The 20998-nt window shown below is 53.2% G+C and overlaps 5 protein-coding genes across 5 annotated transcripts; 3 read left to right on the top strand and 2 right to left on the bottom strand.

Annotated features, from left to right (window-relative positions):
* Nucleotides 1-3: 3 nt before the first annotated feature.
* On the bottom strand, nt 4-1800 carry SMAC4_02410 (uncharacterized protein). The gene is made up of 2 exons (XM_003350691.2): nt 1280-1800; nt 4-1203 (listed from the first exon to the last, which is right to left on the bottom strand). The coding sequence occupies exons 1-2, from the start codon at nt 1532-1534 to the stop codon at nt 349-351; spliced, it is 1110 nt and encodes a 369-aa protein (XP_003350739.1). The 5' UTR covers nt 1535-1800; the 3' UTR covers nt 4-348.
* Nucleotides 1801-2725: 925 nt separating this feature from the next.
* Nucleotides 2726-4893, top strand: SMAC4_02411 (uncharacterized protein). Its single transcript, XM_066089771.1, has 4 exons — nt 2726-3283; nt 3381-3493; nt 3589-4029; nt 4104-4893. The coding sequence occupies exons 2-4, from the start codon at nt 3430-3432 to the stop codon at nt 4775-4777; spliced, it is 1179 nt and encodes a 392-aa protein (XP_065947251.1). The 5' UTR covers nt 2726-3283; nt 3381-3429; the 3' UTR covers nt 4778-4893.
* A 2222-nt stretch (nt 4894-7115) lies between these two features.
* On the top strand, nt 7116-8441 carry SMAC4_02412 (uncharacterized protein; the record flags this gene model as incomplete). The annotated part of the gene is made up of 1 exon (XM_003350693.1): nt 7116-8441. The coding sequence occupies one exon, from the start codon at nt 7116-7118 to the stop codon at nt 8439-8441; it is 1326 nt and encodes a 441-aa protein (XP_003350741.1).
* A 1704-nt stretch (nt 8442-10145) lies between these two features.
* On the bottom strand, nt 10146-13006 carry SMAC4_02413 (uncharacterized protein). The gene is made up of 2 exons (XM_066089772.1): nt 12077-13006; nt 10146-12025 (listed from the first exon to the last, which is right to left on the bottom strand). The coding sequence occupies exons 1-2, from the start codon at nt 12304-12306 to the stop codon at nt 11236-11238; spliced, it is 1020 nt and encodes a 339-aa protein (XP_065947252.1). The 5' UTR covers nt 12307-13006; the 3' UTR covers nt 10146-11235.
* A 6026-nt stretch (nt 13007-19032) lies between these two features.
* Nucleotides 19033-20477, top strand: SMAC4_02414 (uncharacterized protein). Its single transcript, XM_003350695.2, has 2 exons — nt 19033-19786; nt 19844-20477. The coding sequence occupies exons 1-2, from the start codon at nt 19550-19552 to the stop codon at nt 20327-20329; spliced, it is 723 nt and encodes a 240-aa protein (XP_003350743.1). The 5' UTR covers nt 19033-19549; the 3' UTR covers nt 20330-20477.
* Nucleotides 20478-20998: the final 521 nt, after the last annotated feature.

Raw genomic sequence — 20998 nt, forward strand, 5'->3', positions numbered from 1 at the left:
TGACGCAGTCGCTCACAGAGCGAAATAAATCAGTTTTGGTATATTGGAGGGAAATCATTGTGGTATCCATAGTAACTCTTTTGTTCACCGTCTTCCTGCCATTAACACCCCGGTTCCGTTCGGCCCCCTTTTGTCGCCGTCAGACTTCAGCTCTCGTCATCCTAGATTTTCGCCTCCTCCTCTTTTTGCCACCATTGGTATATGAACGAGAAGACATCGTCAGTATGTCGAAACACTCATCCAGGGGCTCCCGTCGAGATCCATCATCTACATATTACACATCAACCAACTAGTCATGCCCGCTTGCTCATCCCTTTCAGGTCGCAAATATATGTTGGCCAACACAGGTCAAGAAGGCGGCATCCCCACCAACGCCTTGAACCCTTCAAAACACCTGTCCCACACCTTTTTCCCTTGTAGCGTCTTCCTCCACCTGTCTACCCTCTCTAGACATTCCAGATCATCCCTCATGTGCTGTTGACTCGTCGTTCCGTTCAAAACCACCACGTCCGCTCCCAGTACGATTAGCGCATACCAGGCAGCTTCCAGACTTATCCCCAACTCCTCATCCCCACTCTCAAGATCCCCTGTCCCTTCTGGGTCTCCGTCGACAAGGTTCCCCTCGTCATCAGCTTCTTTTTGTTCTGTTTCTGCCGCCGCCGCCTCCAGCGCCTCCACCTCCTGCGTTGACTTGGGCACCGCCGCCGCCAACTCCCTCACAAACTTCTGCGTCGGCCAATCGCCCCTGTTCCCCGTCAGCGTCCAGAACCCCTGGTAGCGCGTCCTCTTCTCGCCCTTCCAGCGCGTGCTGTTCTGGTTCGCGCACCACCGGCGCAGCTCGTAGTCCCACCGGCGCTCGGCGCGGCGGAAGCGGTTCTGGATGACCGTCGGGTACACCGTCACGCGCGGGTCGGCGACCAGGTACTGCAGCTCGGGCAGAGTGATGTTGGAGATGCCCAGCGAGCGGATGCGGTGCGGGACGAAGGACTGCAAGGCCGTCCAGGCTTCGAGTGTGGAGATTGGGTCGGGGAAGGGGGAGTGCATGATTAGGCAGTCTATGTAGCTTGTGTCCTCCTCGGAGTCGGGGTGGGCGAAGTTTCGCAGGGAGGAGGTCACGGAGGCGAGGACTTGTGAGGTTATGGTTGGATAGAGGGCGGGTTCGGCTAGGAAAGCGTCGTCGTGGGGAGTGTACTTTGTTTGAATCTGTTCATGTAATGGGTCAATATATATGGCTCTCAAGCGCAGATGTTATGGGTTGTGTGATGTTATAGCCACTTACGTATAGTTCCTCTCGGGTGATGATCCCGTCCTTGATGGCTCTCCGGATGCCCTCACCCGTCAGCTCCTCGCTGTAGTGTCGCTTCATGGCGGCCGTGTCGATGCCGCGGAAGCCTTCCTTTATGGCCTCGTAGACCAGGTCCGCGGTGCGGTTCTTCTTCCAGGCTGTGCCGTAGATCATCCGTGGCATGTTGACCTTTGGATGGAGGGCATCTGACCCCGCAGGGCTGCCGGTTGATGCACTCGCGCTCGCCATGATGGTTGTACTACAGGTGCCTCTCGGTTGCCTAGCAGCAATGGGAGAAAGGGCAGCGCTGCTTGTGCTCCGAGCCTCGCGAACTTGTGTGGTGGGATTGTTGAAAGAGATGTCGTTGTTGTTGGCTGTCTGACGCTGATGAAGGGAGAGCCCGCTCTGATGGGCGCTGTTGGCGTGGGCGTGGACGGGACGGTTGGGAGAAGGTCGCACAAGGAGACGGTAGGGCAGCAGGGGCAGCAGCTTTGTGGTCGCAGAAGTAGAAGCAGAAGCAAAAGCACGCACTTGTGGAAGAGGCACGGAAAAGCAACACAAAGATTGACCTCTTTTCAGGCGAAGGGCCATTGGCTGATACGGGCTAGTCTCGGGTACAGATGACTTGTGGGAATGTGGGAATGTGGCAGCACTGTGACTGAGGGGCACCAGTTGAGTGCCAGTTGAGGCCAGTTGATGGAAATGGGAAGCTCTTGCCCTCGGCGCTGCCTCGTCTCTATTGGGCAACCTCGTCCTGACCGCGGATGACTTGCAGCGGTAGATGCCGGCCTCAGAGGGGGAAGGAGCGAGGGAAGTTACCAGGAGGGGAGCTTTGTTACTGTGTGCTTGATGAGGCGGCCAAAGACGCTGAACCCGGTGCTGGAATCCTGCAGACCCCGTATCGAGTCTAATCAAAAAGAAAAAAAACGGCAGACGAGCGGGGAGGCTAGCGTAGAAGCCCAGTACAGGTACACTGTAAATGCCCGATGCAGGAGTGATCAGGAACAGGAAGCATGAAGGATAGGTACCACAGTATGTAAGCATCTAGCGAGTCGATAGCTTCCATCTGCTTCCACTCCGTTGAAATTTCATAGCACGTGTGACCGGCGTTTCCTCAGTCGAGACCGGTAGTTAATCCTGATGGCATTCCGAAAGAGTCCAGAACCAGATCGAGACCTGTGGCGGCTATGGTTGGTGTTGAATGAGCGAGGCTCTGTAGGTCTGCTCTTGGCGACAGCAAAGTGGATTGTGTGGGAAAGGAAAGGAAATAAGGATGGTCGGTCGACGGTCTAGAATGGCTTGGCTAACAGGGCTTGTGTTGAGCCTTTGACTGTGACAAACTCGACAATGGCACAATGACAAGATGGAGATATGACGGACTTGTTCAAAAGGGAGCGGTTCGTCGATGGCTTTGTAAAATCCATGGAACCAATCAAATAAGAACGGGCTTCTCAAAGCTGTTTCCTCCCATAGAGGGTCCGTCGCATTTGGCTCATACTTTGCTACCTAGGTAGCTGAGGTGCAATTCCCTTTGCGGGCGGGGCAGGGGTCGACAACTGATGAGATAGGTACCTTAGGTACCAAGGGATGACGTTCAAGCAACAACACGAGGATGAAAGGTGCAAAAGGTTCACGGACTCACGGTGGAAATTGCTAGTGCTAGCGCCGATTGACCAATCTGGTCAGTGGTCACATTCCATATCCGAAAGGACGGACTCGATCCCGACAGCTTCTCTTCCAGTGACGACCTTACTTTCCTCGATCGAGATGCGAGGGTTTCGGCATCGTTGCCGTTTGGCGTGGAGGTTGACCTGCGTGTCGTTCTTGCCATGGCAGTTCGGGGCCGCTTTATCCGCAAGACCGGCCCGTATAACAGCCTAGGGGCGCCTAAACCGGCCGAGTGCCCCGCCATCAACCCCATGGGACCAAGTGGGAATGAGGGGAACAGCGACCCCATCGGAGACGACCAAGAGGGAAGCAAGTAGGCACCTATGTAACGTGTGTTTATCACTTCTCGCCAGTTTGCTTCGATCTTTTCGTTTTAATTGTCAAATCTCCCATCGAAAGTTATTTGGACTCCATCTGACCTGTCCAGGACCGAGAGATATCCGAGCATCATTCGCGTGGAAGATCAGCAAACAGCAATGGCGTCCAACACCCCATTCACCCTCAAGTGGGGTATCATGGCAACCGGGTGGATTGCTGAGAGTGAGTCTTCCCCCCCCTCCCCCCTGGCCCCTTGAGCATCTGGACCACCATAGTCAATGACAACGCAGCAAACTGACCAGAACTCGCCTGATCAGCATTCACCCAGGATCTGCTCACCAATCCCGCCACCACCCGCGACGTCCACGATGTCCGTCACGAGGTCGTTGCCGCAGCCTCGTCTAGCTCCAAGCAGAGGGCCGAGGAGTTCCTCGTAAAGATCAAGGCCCCCAGTTCGGCCAAGGCTTACGGATCCTACCACGAGCTCGTCGCCGACCCTGAGATTGAAATCATCTATGTGGCTACTCCCCACAGCCATCACTTCCAGAATGCCATGCTTGCTCTCGAGGCCGGCAAGAATGTTTTGTGCGAGAAGGCCCTCACGGTGACGGCCTCGCAGGCCCAGAAGCTGGTCCAGAAGGCCAAGGAGAAGAATGTCTTCTTCATGGAAGCGGTCTGGACTCGCTATCAGCCCATTAGCATCAAGGTCAGGGAGTTGATTCAGTCTGGAGTCATTGGCACCGTCTACCGTGTTGTTGGTATGTTATCCCACCTCACCTTGTGCCGACGCAACGTGGGCGGCAACAACACATATGCTGACTGTATGCAATAGCCGATCTGTCGGTTGGCAATGACAAGCCCGATGGCACCGTTAGCTTCGCCGACACCAACCGCATGGTCAACCCCGACCTGGCTGGGGGTGCCCTTCTTGATCTCGGCATCTACTCGCTTACATGGGTCTTCCAGACCATGTACCATCTGCAGCAGGAGAAAGAAAAGCCCAAGGTTGTGGCTGCCGTCCAGAAGTACCATACGGGCGCCGATGAGGCCACCAGTATTATTATGCAGTGGCCGCAACATAAGAGCCAGGGCATTGCCCTGACCTCTCTCCGGCTGGCTACCGGGGTGGACAGCGAGAACACGGGCGGACCGGCTATCCGGATTCAGGGTTCCGGCGGCGAGATCCACGTGACGGGACCGGCGTACCGGCCGCTGCAGTACAAGGTGATCCGAAGTGATGCCGGCGGCAAGATTGAGACGGTCGACTTTTCGATTCCCAAGGACCCCGAGCGGAATTGGGGCCACGGCATGTTCTGGGAGGCCGACGAATGCGCGCGCTGCATTCGGGACGGCAAGAAGGAAAGCGAGTCGTTGCCGTGGCAAGAGAGCCTGGTGATGATGGAGGTGATGGAGGAAGCGCTGAAGCAGGGCGGAGTGACGTATCCCGACCTGATCACGACTGATGTGTTTGATGCGCAGAGCCCGCTGAACACGGGCAAGAGGTAGAGTGATGGGTTCGGTCGGTTGGGCTAGCTAGAGTCTAGGTAGAGGAGGTCGTCAGCTGAAGTGCATGGCAGCGCGCATTGTGCAGCGCAGCATTGCAGCCGAACTCGAACTGCTGTTCATCAAACTGCGACGGTAGCCAACGTGGACTCAATCGAGGGGAGAAGTGAGAAGTGAGATCGGAGAATTATTCAATGTCGGAAAGACATCAACCAACGAGAAGGCTTTCTGATGCTTTGTGATGGATGCACCCCCAGCGTGTCGCACGAACAAGTACCTGGAGGTGTCTTTATGGTCCCCTCATGTAGCGGCCTTGTACCTTGCTTTGTGTCGTGCCAGCAGGAGCCGGAGTCCCCCCCTTGCGTGTGGGCACTGCAGTAATGTTGCAGTTAACTGGCCAGCAAGCGATGAGGTAGCCTCATAACAGGTTAGACCTGTGCACCCCCCTCTGGTTCCTCCAGAGTCCACATCTCTGGGTCCGATCAGAGTCAGACTCGGTCTGTAAGACGGTACACAGCAAGGTTCAGCAGGTTTTACAGACCGGCAAATGTTACCGAGTGTGTGAGGGTCTGTCGTCGGGAGATTCCGCGAGAGTCTTGGTCGAGTAACCTCGGCGGCTGTTGTGATGATGTTGAAGGAAACCCGCAAAGGCTGGCGCGGCTCCGAGAGGAAATGAATGGATGCTGCGGACGGCCGTCAGCCGCCGTCAGCCCGTCACGCACAGACGTCACTTTGGGGGTCCTTCTTGGGAGTTGGGGGTCGTGTTGATATTTGGGTACCCAGGAGTTCTGCTAGGGGAGAAAACCTCCATGATGCCGGTCAGTGCAACTGCATCTCTTTCTCTTTACACGTTCTTCCGTTCTCTCGAACAGCGGACCTCTCTCGTCAACGAACGTACACTAGCGACGGGAAGGCCCCTTGTCGACCCGTTTTACGTCACGAACTCCCCTCGGTTGTGGTGATGACATGGCGGTTTCTTCAGAACCCAACTACTGCAGGCTGCCAGCTCCGAACCACTCGGATTGGATCAATTGGTCTCAGTGCCCAATGGGTTCAGGGATGCAGTCAGCGTGGTAGGGACCTGAGCGACGGGAACTCATTCCTTTACACCATCGCCGGGGCCCGGGCAGCTGTTCCTCTCCTCTTTGTAATGGACAGACGTTGCCCGATCACTCCACCGTTCGTGGGCGGCACTGCATCCCTGTGAGCATGCATTGTGCAGGGCACAGAACGGTAGCGGTGCGGTGGTAGCGGTTGCGGTAGGAGTTGCCGTGGTGGAACCTTGCACCCTCTCCACTATTCTTTCTTTTCACGTCGGTCTGACCTTTCACACCTCGCCAAGTGCGTCTGTTACAATCCCATCCTGGCCTCATCGCCGTTTTTCTGCACCCCCATCCCAACCCGTTGTCCGGCCCATCACCCCCGGGACGCCCTACACTTACGTCCACGGACGGCCACCGGATTTTCTGAAAGAGGCCCCAAGCGCGCCGCCAGCACACGGCAAGAGAGCCACCAGCCTTGCGACTCCTGCGCAAGTCCTGCAGCCTGCAAAAGCCGGCGTCCAACCATTGAGACAACAGCCACTCCCAACTGTCGTCCACTTCGGCTTCTTATCCGGCCCTCTTAGACACTTGGTCTAGCCTCAAGGTTCACTGCGCAAAGCTCAGCCTCGCCCGAACCAGCGGTCAAGTGTGTTGTGTCGAGCAACTTGTCTTGCACGCGTACGAGTCAAGGTCCTCCCCACCAAGAACAGAGTCAAGAGTCAGACTTTGGATCTCGACTCAGTCACCCAGATCTTAGACTCGCCCTTCCGTGCTCACTCTCAGTCAAACATAGCCCTCGCCGAATGCGGGGTAACGGCCTAACTGTTTGATCCAGAAAAAACACAGCCCGGACAACGCAACTGCCTGGACAACACAATACAAACACAACAACATTTCACACCTCAGCACCAAAACAACACACACACCATTCTACCCTGTCCGGCCAGCTAAGCCCACCCGGCCCATTGCCCGACCTCCCCGGCCTCCCCTACCCTCCATCCGCCTCATTGCCCTTGCTGGCCAGTTCTCTCTTACCCACGCACTCCTGCTTTAGCCTCTGGGGTAAATCCAGCCTGTCGGGAGAGAAGAGGAGAGATCTCTTGGAGCCCAGTGGTTGAGTTGGGTATCAGTCAATTCGGAACCTCACCTTAGCACCGCCTTGTGCTTGCTTGCTTTGTCTTGCCTTGCCTTGGAGTTCACTACCCCTGGCCATCACCCTGTCAACTAAGTCTCCTAACTTGGGTGCGCATTGCCTGTTTCGTTGACCTTTGCTCCTTACCTTGTCACTGCCCGGTAAGATGGGATCACATTCACTGCCCTCCGCGTCAGCGGCTGATGCTGTTGCAAAGCTAGCAGCAGCCGAAGCTTTGAAATCAACTGCCGCTCCTGCCGCCTCTGCCCCTGGCGGTAGTACAGAGACAGCTTCATGTACCGCACTAGGTGCGAGTGCAGCTGTCGGGGATTCTGGTGCGGTGGACCCAGAAGCTGAGGCGGAGGCCTACGAGCGTGCCAACGTCCACAACGTGTACGAGGCTATTGCACCGCACTTTTCGGCCACGCGGTACAAGCCCTGGCCTGCCGTGGCCCAGTTCCTGCATGCCCAGCAGCCTGGATACGTAGGTCTCGATGTGGGCTGTGGCAATGGCAAGTACTTGGGTGTCAACAAGAACACTTTCATGGTGGGCTCGGATCGGAGTGCCAACCTTGTTTCTCATGCCAACGAGCGTGTGAAGGAGCTGCAGAAACCGCAGCAGCCTGAAGCTGAAGTCGCGAGAGCCCAAACAGGTGCCAGCAAGGAGAAGAAGCAAAAAGGAGAGGGTGAGTCAGAGGCTCAGGATGCCGTCATTGGGAAAGAAACAGCCAGGGAGGTGGCAGTGGCAAACGACGTGCTTGTGGCCGATGGGCTATCGCTGCCCTTTCGCGAAGGCCGAGCTGACTTTGCTATCTGCATCGCCGTCATCCACCACATGTCCACCCGAACTAGACGACAGGAGGCCATTCGACAGCTCCTGAAATGCGTCAGACCCGGCGGTCAAGTCATGGTGTACGTCTGGGCGTTAGAGCAGGGCGAGAGTCGTCGTGGATGGGACGAGGACGGAGAGCAGGATCTGTTGGTCCCTTGGGTGCTGAAGAGTCAACAACCCAAACCCAAGAAGGAAAAGCAGCCAAAGGTCCAGAAGCAGGGAAAGCAAAAGCGGCGGCAGCAGGACCAGAATAGCAGCGAGCCACAGGAAGCTATCGCCGGTCAAAATGTTGGGGAAAATGTTGAGGCCCCAACATCATCGTCAACATTATCATCATCGTCCATCCCGAAAGACACTAGCACGGCGATCGGCAGCGGCACGGGGGCGGGCGTAACCGAGCCCGCAAGCGCAGACGCAGACGCAGCCGCAGCCGCTACCGCGACGGCGGATGCGCATGGCTCTGATGCCAAGGCCAAGACCGACACCGGGGGTGTCGCCGCCAATGCCGCCGACCCAGTCTTCCAGCGCTACTACCACCTCTACCGTAAAGGTGAGCTGGAAGAGGATGTGTTGGCAGCGCAAGGCGCAGTCGTCATGAGCGGATATGAGCGCGACAACTGGTGGGTCGTGGCTACCCACGCTACCAATGACGAACAATAGTGTACCTATGTATAGGCAGTCATGTGTTCTGTCGTCAGACTCCGGAATGAATCGGCTACCTTGAAGGGCATCGAAGCGAACTTGTCTACCTTACGAGCTCACCTATCAACGAAAGAACACCATAGAAAAGAAAGAGTGCAATTATGACTCCATTTGCATCTCATTACATCAACCCACCCAAGACTCTCCCACCCACTGCCACCATCCCGGTGCCTGACGCTACTGCTAGCTCTTTTGGGCGATTGGCCCAAACACCGACCCTTTCCTCAAACCAAACCCCAATCATGCGGACAGAGCCCCTACCCCTGCGTCATGTCTCCGTTTTCCATCTTTCTTTGGTTTGCCATGGTGACTTGCAGTTGGTTCTCGTCGCTTCGGACTACACACGTACTAGGTACACTACGTATAAACTCTGCCCCTTGCCCTGATTTCCCTGCCCCTACTTCGATTTCCATTCTTGGGGAGCTGAACCTGAACCTGAACCTGAACCGATTAGCGAACGGCACCTGATCCCGATCATTGGGAGATAAGGACAGATGCTGAGAAGCGAGTGTCCTGTTAGTCTGCCCCTCCTGACCTGACTGACGTGATGCGATCTCCGGTACGTATGAATTTTTTGGGTCTGGGACCTTGCCCTGTCGTGTCTCTGGCGTCTGTCCCTGGTATTCCTGCCGCATTCATTGATGCTCATGATGTTCATGATGTTCGTGGTGCAGTAGTAGTCTACATCTCTATTTAGGTGATAAACTATTGGCAGTACACTCGTGTATCTATGTCATCTAGTGTCTATGGTAGACTAAAACTCCAAGTACCACCCGAGGAATCTTCAAGCTAGTTTCATTCCCGCCCGTCGTTTTATCGAACACACTAACAAAAGCCTCGCTCGCCTAGCAAGCCTTCTTTTGAGATATCCCGTTTTTTTTCCGGATCTACCCAATCTCTGTTTCTGGAACCCCCGAGCCCCCTTTAACTATCTTAGGCTGAAGAAGCCCCCTTGTCGACCCTCAACATTGATTGGATCCATTCGTACCCAATCGTCCCATGTAAAACCTTACCGTTATTTTGTTCACGGTAATTCTGATACATGATACAAGACTACCTACGTCTCACACAGCCTAAACCAGAGACGGGTCTTCGAGGGTCGTCTGATAACTGTAATTTCCAGTTTTCCTCGAATAGTCGAGCAACCCGAGATGATTGAGAATAGTCCAATGCTGATTTTTCCCTATTCGTTCAAAATGAGGATAATTTCAATAATAACTCCGATCCGATATCTGTAGCCTAATCCCCTTGACATACATGTGTAATATCCCCGATGTATTTTTTTCTTTTCTCATCTAATGTTCTTGCCCTGTTGGTGTAGCCCAGCCCCGTTGTAGCGCCCCAAAGATATCTCCGACGGCGGAAAGAAAGAAAAAAACGAAATGTAAACAAAGCTGAATCATCCTTTATTTTCCCTTCCAACCCCAATGGTTATTGACTGCTCACCGTTTTCGCCATGTCTTTTTTCCCCCATGTTCCGTTCCGTGATCCGTAATAAATCCTGTTCACCGCAACGCAACGCAACGCGCCGCGCCGCGCAAACCGTTGTTGAAGAATATTCTGTTTCTCGTCGGTGAATGGTTGTTTTCCGTAATTGACTGGTTGGTTGTTTTACATTTTCGTTGCCTAGGTAGCTCCCGTCCCGACCCCATCCCAACAAAATGAAAGAAATGAAAGAAAACCCGCCATTCCAGCCTATCATGTTGCCGGAACCGTCTCTCTCCCTATTTTTCCCCCCAAGACCGCCCCTTTCTATCTCATATCTGATCTTAGTTCTAGTCATTTCGGCAAGGGAATTTATCAAGCTGATCAAATGTTTTTGCCAAGGAAAAAGGAAACAAAGAGATGTAGTTGTAACAGGTGACCCAGATGAGACAAAACAGGCCGAAGAAGGTCTATTGTTCGTTCGGTGACAGATTTCCAGAAAGTTACAATCCAAAGAAAGGAAACCCGAGGAAGAAACCCCAGAAGGAAAACAGGAGGAAAAGAGGAGGAAAAGAGGAGGGCCATATCGTGTTTGTTCTGATGTCATCAATTCGTTCCAGGAACCATGAGAGGGTAGAACAGGAGACTGCGAGATAAGTGTATTGTATTGGGGATCCGAAGTTTCTGAAAGGGGGTATGAATATTGTTTGAACCTCAAGCCGGAACAAAGGAAATAACCGTGTGTGATTAAGTTGTACATGTGTGAAAACAAAACAAAAGTAACAATAAGAAAACAAAAAGTAACAAAGTAGAAGGGGCTACCTCATTAGTCTCCCTCCGAGCGAACTGGTTCTGGTATCTGAGGTGTAATCTGTATGGTATCCAAAGTATCCTGTTTCCGGTATCCGTGTCCTCATGTTGTTGTATCCGAAATTGTGTGCCAAATCTGTGGTATCAAGTAAGGGAAAGGAAAGAAAAGGTAGAAAGGCGAGCGGAAACCGAATAAAAACCCCGTGGTAATGGAAAGTTTGTGTCTGTACCTGTTTGATCGTGACGCTGAGGGAAGACGAAAGATATCCTGTTCCAGGCGTGTGCTTATCGAATCGCTGATGACCCCAAACACGTAAGCGGGGCGTGTCCGGAAGAATGGAAAAACACATTTCGTGGCTCGGACTGAAAGCTTTGATGGCGAGAAAGCGTGTCTTCGGCCTCGAAGTATTCCAGCTCAACCACGTAACTCCACGCGTGATAGTTCGCCCAACAGAAGCAGTCTAGATTTTCCTTCAATCACACCGTCCAAAGCTTCTTCCGCTCTTTACTGGCTCTTTCATTCCAATCTCTGTCCACGTCGTGACGATGTCATGCCAGGTGGCGGTCCAATAGACGAGTAACCGTCCTCTTGTCGAGGCTGGAAGTGATGCCGTCTCCTGCTTGTCTCACGTATCCCTCCCGCTTCAGGACTTGCCCGTCTTTTGACGGTTCCAAGTGGTTCCAGGGGTGGATAGGCCGAATAACCAGGGTGGGTTGGTCCAGGGCTCGCCGTGTCACTATGGGTTGGGCTCACCATACTGGTCATGCCACCCGTAGAGTATGCAGGCGTGCTGTAGGGGCTTACTCCTGTCGTCAATTCAGCGACGCTTGGCAGCATTCCCCCTCGGCTCTGATGAGTATAGCTCGATGTATGGATAGGAGCCAGACCTATAGCTGGCGCCAACGAATAGCCGCTAGGGTCGCTGTGATGGTGTGGCGGAGGGGGCGGTGCAAAGGACGATCGTGTCGGTAAGCTTTCGCGTCGAGCTGCCAGTGGCCGTCCGCCGGATGAAGGAGGCGGTATAAGAGGTCCAGGTGGGCCACGGCTGTACCTTGGCGATGGCATAGTCGGAATATCTCTCGGGAGGCTTCCTTGAGACTGAGAGTGGCCATGATGGCCCCTGGAAGTAGGCATTCGGTGGTGCATGACTGAAGGATCACCCAAGGCTGCTGTAGTCAGCGCGAAGGGAACAACTCCCGCTCGTCTGGCCATATCAACTTCACCCAGCTGCCAATGCATTGCTTCGGCGGCACGCCAGGGAACCTGCATTTCTTCAGCAACCTTAGCCCACATTTCGGGTTTAAACCTGTGGATTGTTAGCCATGATCTCTGCTTGACAAAATAGGTCTAAGCTTACCTTTCGTAGAGCCTTGCCAGCTTGTTCTTGCGCTCCTCATCCCATTCACTGCGTCTCTCGAGGTAGTTTTGGTAGTGAAGACGGCAGCTGATAGAGCTCCGACCTGGTAGACGCTTGGAAATATCGTCCCATTTCATCCCGCTTCCGCGGAGCTCGATGATCAGTGCGTCTTCTTCAGGCGACCATTTGCTCTGCTTTTTAGCTGGCGACTCAGAGGTATGTGGTGGCATGGTTCGTTTCCCGCCGCCGCTTCCCGGACGACCTGAGCTGACGCTTCCTGACACCGAATTTCCGAAACTACCTCCTACTCCTGGTCCGCCGGCACCGCTAGATCTCGGAGATCGCGTGCCAGTGGCTGGAGCAAACGTGGCGGATGATGAACCGTCAAGAGGAGGTTGTGCCACCGCCGTGGAAGGCGGTACTGTCGTTGTGGATGTGTATCGGGAATGAGCCACGGGGGCCTCATCTGAGTCGGAACGTTTGAGGAGTGATGCGATATCCACGATGGCGGTATCTACAAAGACTCAACTAGAATATAGAGAGGTTCATAGACCCAGGAAGGATAGGTTTGCGGTTGGATTGTCTTGGCTGGCGCGGTGGATTCGGAGTGATGGATGATCGAGTAGTTCTTGGGGAGGATACGTCGAAGTTATAGCTCTTCGGGCTGTTCGAGAGTGCTATGAAAGCTGAAAATATGGATCTTGAATCCTTCTGCTAATGCAAGTCAAGACTTGTTATGAGACCGTTGGGAGAGAATGATTTGTCGTTGAAGGGTGCCTTAAAGGTGTAAAGACATGTGGAGAAGGTAGACGATCCAAAGATGTGCCTTGGGAAAAGAGGGCCCAGCCGAAAGGAGCTGCTCGTTTATCTTCCTGAACGAGGTCTGTTTGTTGATCAGTGATGTTCAGGCCAATGGTTTCGGGGCGAGGCTAATGAGGCAGAGAGAAGAGAGCCAATTCGTATGACTGCTCTATCTATAAACTGGTCTACTAGAGCTCCGTTCGGAGAAGGGCTATTCTTCCATATTTTGGGCTTTCGTGCGGTGCCAGGTCAGAGCTAAGAAGCAGGGAAGAAGGGTTTGAGCGGTTCCCGGGAACATGCGCTTTGCAGATTGGGGTGGAAGGTGAGTTGTTAGCTCGAGACTGTATACCTCATCCAGGCGGCGAGGCTGGTGGGTGACAAGACCAGGATCTCCTGTGAAAGAGATGGATACAAACTAGGGACCGTAAATCCTCAAAAGATACAGTAGGCAAGGATTAATGGGCGTGTACGAATCTGAAGGCATCATCTCGCAAGCCAAGAAGTAGATGCATGGGCAGAGCTAAGGGGGGTGTGAGAGTATAAACAGAGTGTGTGCTTGTCTAATGTGGAGTACTGGTGAAAAACCTCCCATGTACTCAACGGGACGTAAAATGTCATGGAGGTCCCTGTAAACGGGATGCGCCTGGGTAGGGGGTCCGCAGGTAGAGCAATAAGACGCCGGAGAGACATCCAGAGTTCCAGACAGGGACGGTCTCCAATCTCATAGCAGCCACACGTCCACAATCCAGCGTGGGCATGTCGTTGAGCATGGTTCGTTCTGGAAAGCTCGCGGCTTCAAGATGATACTTTACGCCTTATGGCCCTACCACATAGCGTGTTGGGCAAAAGGAAGGCATCAAATGGGCGTCGATGGTGACCGCAGCGTCACAACCCGGGAGCCTGTCTTAGAGAATCGATTCGGGACATCAGGCTGACTGACAAGTCAGGATGATTCTCTCACAAGCCACTACCGTTCCAGCTGTCATGAGTCTACCGAACGGTGGGGCATGAAGATCTGTGAAAGCAGTCAGTCTCCGGACCAATGTTCGGCATGCACACGTCACCGAAGAGGCAGCCAATTTCTTCCGGACTGTAGACCGATTGAAACCCGCCAGGGCGAGGAACTCCTCACCGTACAGGAGAGAAATCTTCCCCAGAGGCTCAAATGCCGGACGGAGAGACTGTTTAATACCTGGCTTACATGCAAGCTAGGAGCATAGCCGACCAGGGACAATGACACGAAGTCACGCATAAAGCATGGCAGTGTACCGGACCAACATCTCCCCACGCATCACCTTCTCCTGTAGTTGAAAAGCACCCTTCTCGCTTCCCAGAAACAGGGCGCAAGTGGTGCGCAGTTTCCCGCAAAATAAAGGGGGTAGTGTAAGATGGATAGAAAACACCTTTACGATACGCTGTCACGCCTGGGGCCTTTTGAGACTTTGAGGCGATGCTAACGGTTGGGTGGAAAATGAACGAAATGTGTTGTGTTGAATGGCACAGTTGGGCTCTATCGGAGATTCCTTTCCTGTCCCACTGTATCGTACCGCAAATCGGGCGGCAGTTAAGGGTTTGGTGGCAGAATGGGCTGGAGGGAGATGGAAGCAGTGCTAGGTAGTAATAGCCAAGCCCAGCAAGGCCCAAGAGATGGAACAGGTTGGCCAAATACCCTGATGAATGGTAAGATACCTACAGGGCAGCAGATCAAACTTTTTGTATGTTTGGTATGCAACTTTTGCGAGGATACTGAGAAATACTTGGTTAGGCCTTCCGTGAGACAGGTGAACTGGCGGACGTTGAAACCAATCTCACCAATCTAGTGGGGAACATTGACGCACACCACCCTCCATTACGACGGTACCACCCGTTGATGTTTGCTAGTTTCGTTGGTCCCGTTTGTGTTGGATCCCACTCCCTCAATAAACCCCTTGTGTGCGTTATACAGATATTGGACTCGAATGTCCTGTTCACGGTTGCGGAGCCTCGAACTGAGTCAATATTCGCCATACATCATGGATATGTTAGCAAGGACCAGCGACATCGCTATACTGGTATGGAGCTCTCCTCCGATCGTGGATTCCGCCTGGTGCAACGGGGGCAGTCATCAGGGTGCAAAAGAAAGCAAAGCAGGAGCACGGCACGCGAACCTTTTCCCGCTGCCCAGCAACACTCCCATTTCGACCCAAGGACAGTCATCGTTCGACTTTGCACCCGTAAGACATGAGCTTTACAGGCCCGAGATCCTCTCCGATCAAGGTGATGATACATATTGCTGTAGACGGTCTTGAAGCTATTCATAGGGTGTTCATTCCGCACCCACAATTGCTGACCATATTTCAGGAATCAATTGCGATTGTGCGCAACGATGGGAGTATCTTTGGAGATGACCAAGTCTTTTACCATCTTTTTAGAGGCACAAGAGTGATGCTGCCCCCTACAGAGCTTGGGTCAATAGTAGTCGCATGGATGATGGGTCTCGGAGGCGTTCCAATTTCCTACGCGGACACGACGGTCGACTGAACATGGCGATCAAACCGTTGCAAAAAGTCGGATGCGGAACAGGGGTCTCGTTGCTAATTGATGACAGTGCAAAAGACTAAACGGCCTCGATTGTCTGTGCATTTCGGAACTTGTTGCTTTGAAATCTGACCACAGTCTTTGATAGATCCAGGTTGTCTTCGGTATCGTTTCACTTTTGGCGCTGACGGGTTGCCAACAATCCTGAACAATGGAATTGTGTTTGCGGAGACGGCCAAATGCTCCTCGTGACAGAGAGTATCAGCGCGACTTCCCGCAGTTTATGTCACCAGATACCACGAGACCACAGACGGCCTCACTGTTCCAGAAACCGAGAACCGATGATCTGGCGGTCAAGTTTCTGCTGCAATATTTTCCTTGTATACACCAGGGATCAGGGCTCCTCATGAAGGGAAGTAGACCGTATAGGCACGGAAGAAGACCGTGACTCGCGTTCCTTCACGTGGCTCGCTGTTCTGGAGGAAAAAAGGGGATTGCTCCGTGTTGCACCAGGTGTTCCATGTGTGAGTTTGGACGACTAGACCAAAGAAACAAAGTTCGCCCTTTGTGGAGTCCGCTGATGACTATCCTCCTATGTGCTGAATTGGTTCGAACTGCCAACATCTAGAATTTCTCGGCCTTGATGAAGACAGGATTAAGCATGCCCCACATGACAGCCACAGCCTTTGATCGGGCTGCTTTGGCGGCGGTTGAACCACCCACGTACCCATCCGAGTTTATGCGAGACTATTGGCCTCTCGTTGCGTGTCAGCCTCCTCCATGGGTTCTGGGAACCAGGTAGACGCGGTTCGTGCACGGTGAACGGTCCAAGCGGTCGTATCTTCTCCTGACGTTGACTCATTCCACACACCCCAACAAACAAGGCTGACATGTAGCCAAAGCAACAAGCCGTGATAGATGCAAGTTGTAAGGAGGGAAGCCACAGCCTCGAAGGAAGCATATGAGGCCGGGACCGGAAGTTGGAATAGGCAAGCAGTTTTGATAATATGGGCTGGCCGGATAGTAACGGACGAGTGAGCTATGTCCGATAAAGAAGCGAAACAAAGGGAAACAGATATAGGATGACGGCAGTTCTCCGCTTGTTGTTTCGCTGTTGCTGCCCGAGTAAAGGTAGTGACTGCCTGTCGAGCCTGCTTCGTTTGCTACCTGCATTCATTATCTGAGACAGGTTGTTTACGAGCAATGTGATGACAATTCTTCGGCTCTACGGTATTGCTATCTGGGATGATGCGATACCGGTCAGCCGATCTCGATTCATAACCTTTGTGTAGCTGAGTCCGGACAGCTAGCTCTCCATCTGGTTGTTCAAGGATAGCTAAGCTTGTGAGACGAACTGCATGGAGGTCCTCTGTGTTCCCGAGTTCGTTGAATTCGCCTCCGGTTCTCGCTCGAGCCCAGCATACGTCTTGGACAGTTTGGACATGTTCAGGTTCCCGAGTCCTGTTCGTCCAGTATACTCATTCGCCGGTTGACCGAATGCTGGTAGCGTCCACAGGAAAGGGAACATCCGCGGGATACCACCCAACAATGATTTGGAAGCAAATCGGCTTGCCTTCCTGCAAAGTTCAGCCGGTATATGCTAGCTGTTGTTAACAGTCGCTCTCAAGTATGTATGTACCTGTGACTCGAAATGATGTATGCAATCAAGCCCTTGCCGTCCTGTTGGAGCCTGTAGCGACTACATGGGCTTTTGGGTGCTCTGTCTCCAGATGTCCAAGGCCGTTGTTTTTGTCGACGCGAGTTCCGTTTGATGGGGGCAGCCATGTTCATTCCGTGCCATTACCAACCCCAAACTGGTCGAAAAAGGTGGTATTAGCTGCCCAAAATGCGCCTCGTCTTCCGGTTCGTATCTCCCTTGTACCCCACGTCTGAGCGATAGGTACACTCCCCTCGCAAGCCAGGGCTGAACCCGGGAGCAATGACGACTTGCCGTCCCTCGCCGCCGTTCTCGCATGGTAACAAAGCAGAGTTTTGCAGACATTGTGAATCTAACGGGAACCCGAGGTGGCGGTGAACGCACCGAGACAGATCTTGAGAGTGCCTGTAGCAAGCATGCATGCTTCTACACAGTGATACGTGGGTGAGAAGTATCCAGGCCATGTCCTTGTTCGTCTTGAAAGCGCGTCTTTGCGGCTTGCACACGGCTTTTTGGAGGGCGCCGGTCTAGTCCAATTTGATGCCCGAGTGTCTGAACAGAGCACACTTTTGGCCAAGGCTGATTGAGATGGAGGCCATTGCAGACGGCCTATGCAGATAACGAAGCTCGTCAGAATCAAGTCCTTTAAACGGAGCATCATCAAGAAGTGAATGTCAAGGCTAGGGGAGAAGGCAAGAACAGGGGTTGAGAGGATAGACACCACTCACTCGTTGAGGGACTGCGGTTATGTGTTTTCCTTGACAGCCTCATCTGGGTCTCCCTCAACCGGGTGCGGCAGGCAACGCCGATTGGAAACGGCAAGGAAGAAGTGGAACATGGGGGGAGGAGAAACAATGTAAAGGGCATTGTGACTTGTCAGGTTCTGCAACGAACCTTTGAATCTGTGTTTCATGACGGTCCGGCCGTTTGCACAGAGACGAAAGAGGAAGCCTTGAGTGGTTGCGTGGCTCCTTGATCCGGACATCGACATGTTCCCCAGTCCAGGCGTGGGAGACGGATAGATGCGTCTTGCCCAATGGGCCAGGTGCAGCAAAAGTAGCATGGCATTGTGGTGGCTCAAGGGCCTGCCTGCATTGTCTGCAGCCTCAATCCATCCCGAAATGGCTGTGGAGGAGGGCAAGATGGGCTGGCCAATGGTGGTTCGTGGGGGCGTTTGAAGTCTTGCTTGCGGCAAATCTCAAGTTTGACGGCATATGATGGCCGCCCGTATGTGCCTGCGATGAGGTGGTGTTCCCAAGGACATGGCTTCCTCTTGTCGGAGCTTACAAACGGACGAGACCCAATGGTATCGGAGCCCGAGCATCGCAGTGCGTCCAGCTCGCCGTACTTCCCAGTCGAAATGAGTGGATATTCTCAGGCTCTCGGCTTCGTTCCGGGCGGGTGGCCGTGTTTGCCGCAATAGCTTTGTTCACTTGTTCCGTATTGGCGATGGAGGCGTTGTGATGTTTTGCGGGTAACAGGAGGATTCTCTGAGGCGCGGAGGCGACTGGATGCAGGCAAGTCTTGGGAGTAGGCTGGTAGGGAAGGCACCCATGACTGTTCGCTCAATGCAATCAAACTTGGAGAAAGGAGCCGTGAAGCGTCAATGGCTTTGGACTATGCCAGCGACCTGGGCTGTGTACAGCGTGGCCCCGAAGAAGATGGAAATGAAAATGTGAGCGGCCCATGTTCGACTCAGAATTGCAAAATGGGGAAGTGAGAAAAGAAGAAAAACAATTTGCGTGATGACTGTGTCCAAAACCCTCGAGGTTGTATCCGGAAGGAAAGAGCCAACGACAGCGGGGCGACAGCCATGATGAGGATGGTGTGCAGTCCAGTGTGATGTCACGACAGGCAGTCGTGGAGGAGGTGAGGTTCATTCAAGAGGCAGGAACAACCAATCTCTCGTGGCACCCAAAAAAAGGCAAGAAGTGGAAGGTCGAGTGGTCTATCGTAAGTCTGAGAAAATAGACTCATACGTGAAATTACAATATACATTATCTTTCAGGCCACAGGAGGTCAGTCTCCTGTAACCTACCGTAAATATGGTGGTCCGTGTCACCTCTATCGCATGGCAACCCGACTGTGGCATTTGTCTTTGTAAACAAACAATGGGTCAAGGTATTCGGTAGCTCATCCTTCGACCTTCAAGCCACGATGGGTGACATATGTACTGAGTGTACGGGGCTTCAATATCATTGCCTGTTCAACTTGCCCGGGCGGTTCCTTACACGCAACTGTTGACTTTGTATCGTTCAGTTCGTCACTGCCCAATTCTATAGTGAGGTGACAACAGAATGGAGCGTTTAACGGCCCCACATTGGTGATTGGCGCCCCTGTACCTACACAGTCCGTATGGTCCTAATCGCCGTCATCTGGTCAACAAGTGAACTTCTCCTTGCGCCCAAACCTTGCCCAAACTCGGTGTCACTCCTAGAAACCTAGATCCCGCTAACCCAAGTTCAACGGCTCACGCTTCACGCAAGCCGGCTATCAACATGGCGGACGTTCCTATGTACGTGACGTCGGAGTACACCTCTGCCGAACGTCGCATCACGCCCTCATGGTCCATCGCTCAGCTCAAGACCAAGATGGAGCCCATCACGGGCATTCCCCCTTCCTCGCAACGCATCGCCCTCAAGACCTTGACGAATGAGACCATTCCGATCGAAGCAGCGGACGAGGAGAACACGTATTTGCAGAATTACCCTCTGGCACCCTACGCAGAGTTCCAGGTGAAACTGACTCACATCGACTTCCCACATAAAGAGGCAATGCTGATTATGCGCTAGATCATCGATCTGCGACCTCCCTCGGCGAGGCCCAACTTCAACGCCACAGGCGTGGAGAAGTATGTGATGCCAGAGGACGAGTACGAGAAGAAAACCGATTCAGTGCTGGCGTGGAAGAAGGCCCAAAAGCTCGGACGCTTCGACCCCAACGCCCCAAGCCATGAGCAAGCTAAGATCGCTGCATTCGCTAGGGAGGTTGAAGAACGCGGAATTGAGGTCGGAAAGCGATGCAGAGTGGGCCAAGATGACACTAGGAGGGGAGTGGTCAAGTACGTTGGTGAGGTCAAGGAGATCCCAGGCAGCATTGGTGCCTGGATTGGTGTTCACTTCGATGAGCCAGTGGGCAAAAATGATGGAAGCATTGGAGGGACTCGGTACTGGGGCGAAGAGTCTCAACTCAAGCATGGCGTCTTCGTCAGGCCGGACCGAGTCGAGGTTGGCGACTTCCCCATCGTGGACGATCTCGCGGACATGGAGGAGATATGAAGTATTTCCTTTTCCTATCTGTACCAACCCCCACACTTCGGAAAACTATCTGCTAGTTTGACACCATTACCGATAATCCAGTGGTATAATGGTTTCGGATATACCGATCAGAGGGAGGGGTGGTATGGAGATCAGGAACGCCAGCGTGATACTTAGTTTGTCAAGCGATCCTGTCCCGTTTACTCAGACTTTGGACTGCAAGGATCGCAGCTTTCCATCGATAAATGCTTCTCTAACTCAAACGCACGCCGGTCGATGGTCGCCTCTTCTAGAACGGAATATGCTCAATTACCTTGAAACCGCACGACACTTCTGCCCATGTCCTTGGTTGAGACATTTCGATGTTAATTGACGAGCGATAGAAGAACCCTGTCTTGAATCTTCGTTCCGCTCGCGATACCCTTCCACCGCAAGTGCGTACCCGGTAGTACAAGGAGTTCTAGAAACCACCCACCTATCTATGATGCCGGACACAAAAAGACCCTCTCAGTCGCTTGGTGAAAGTTAACAACTCGGTTCAGATACGAATTCTAAAAGAAAAAGTGCTCCGTCGATACTATGGTCTGCGGTCGGCCGAACCCATACTGCGTGAAAACTTTACCTCATTGACTCATGATGCTCTTACAAGACTGTGCGTGTAAATGGGATCAATGTTCGCCAACCAGGTCT

Source organism: Sordaria macrospora, chromosome 5 (assembly GCF_033870435.1).
Source record: "Sordaria macrospora chromosome 5, complete sequence".
Classification (NCBI taxonomy): Eukaryota; Fungi; Ascomycota; class Sordariomycetes; order Sordariales; family Sordariaceae; genus Sordaria; species Sordaria macrospora.

Coding starts and splice junctions, on each gene's coding strand:
- SMAC4_02413 (XM_066089772.1), bottom strand. CDS start 12,306: ATGCCACCACATACCTCTGAGTCGCCAGCTAAAAAGCAGAGCAAATGG. Junction 12,026..12,076: donor CTGGCAAGGCTCTACGAAAG/GTAAGCTTAGAC, acceptor AACAATCCACAG/GTTTAAACCCGAAATGTGGG.
- SMAC4_02411 (XM_066089771.1), top strand. CDS start 3,430: ATGGCGTCCAACACCCCATTCACCCTCAAGTGGGGTATCATGGCAACC. Junction 3,494..3,588: donor AACCGGGTGGATTGCTGAGA/GTGAGTCTTCCC, acceptor TCGCCTGATCAG/CATTCACCCAGGATCTGCTC. Junction 4,030..4,103: donor CACCGTCTACCGTGTTGTTG/GTATGTTATCCC, acceptor TGTATGCAATAG/CCGATCTGTCGGTTGGCAAT.
- SMAC4_02414 (XM_003350695.2), top strand. CDS start 19,550: ATGGCGGACGTTCCTATGTACGTGACGTCGGAGTACACCTCTGCCGAA. Junction 19,787..19,843: donor CACCCTACGCAGAGTTCCAG/GTGAAACTGACT, acceptor ATTATGCGCTAG/ATCATCGATCTGCGACCTCC.
- SMAC4_02410 (XM_003350691.2), bottom strand. CDS start 1,534: ATGGCGAGCGCGAGTGCATCAACCGGCAGCCCTGCGGGGTCAGATGCC. Junction 1,204..1,279: donor TCACCCGAGAGGAACTATAC/GTAAGTGGCTAT, acceptor TTACATGAACAG/ATTCAAACAAAGTACACTCC.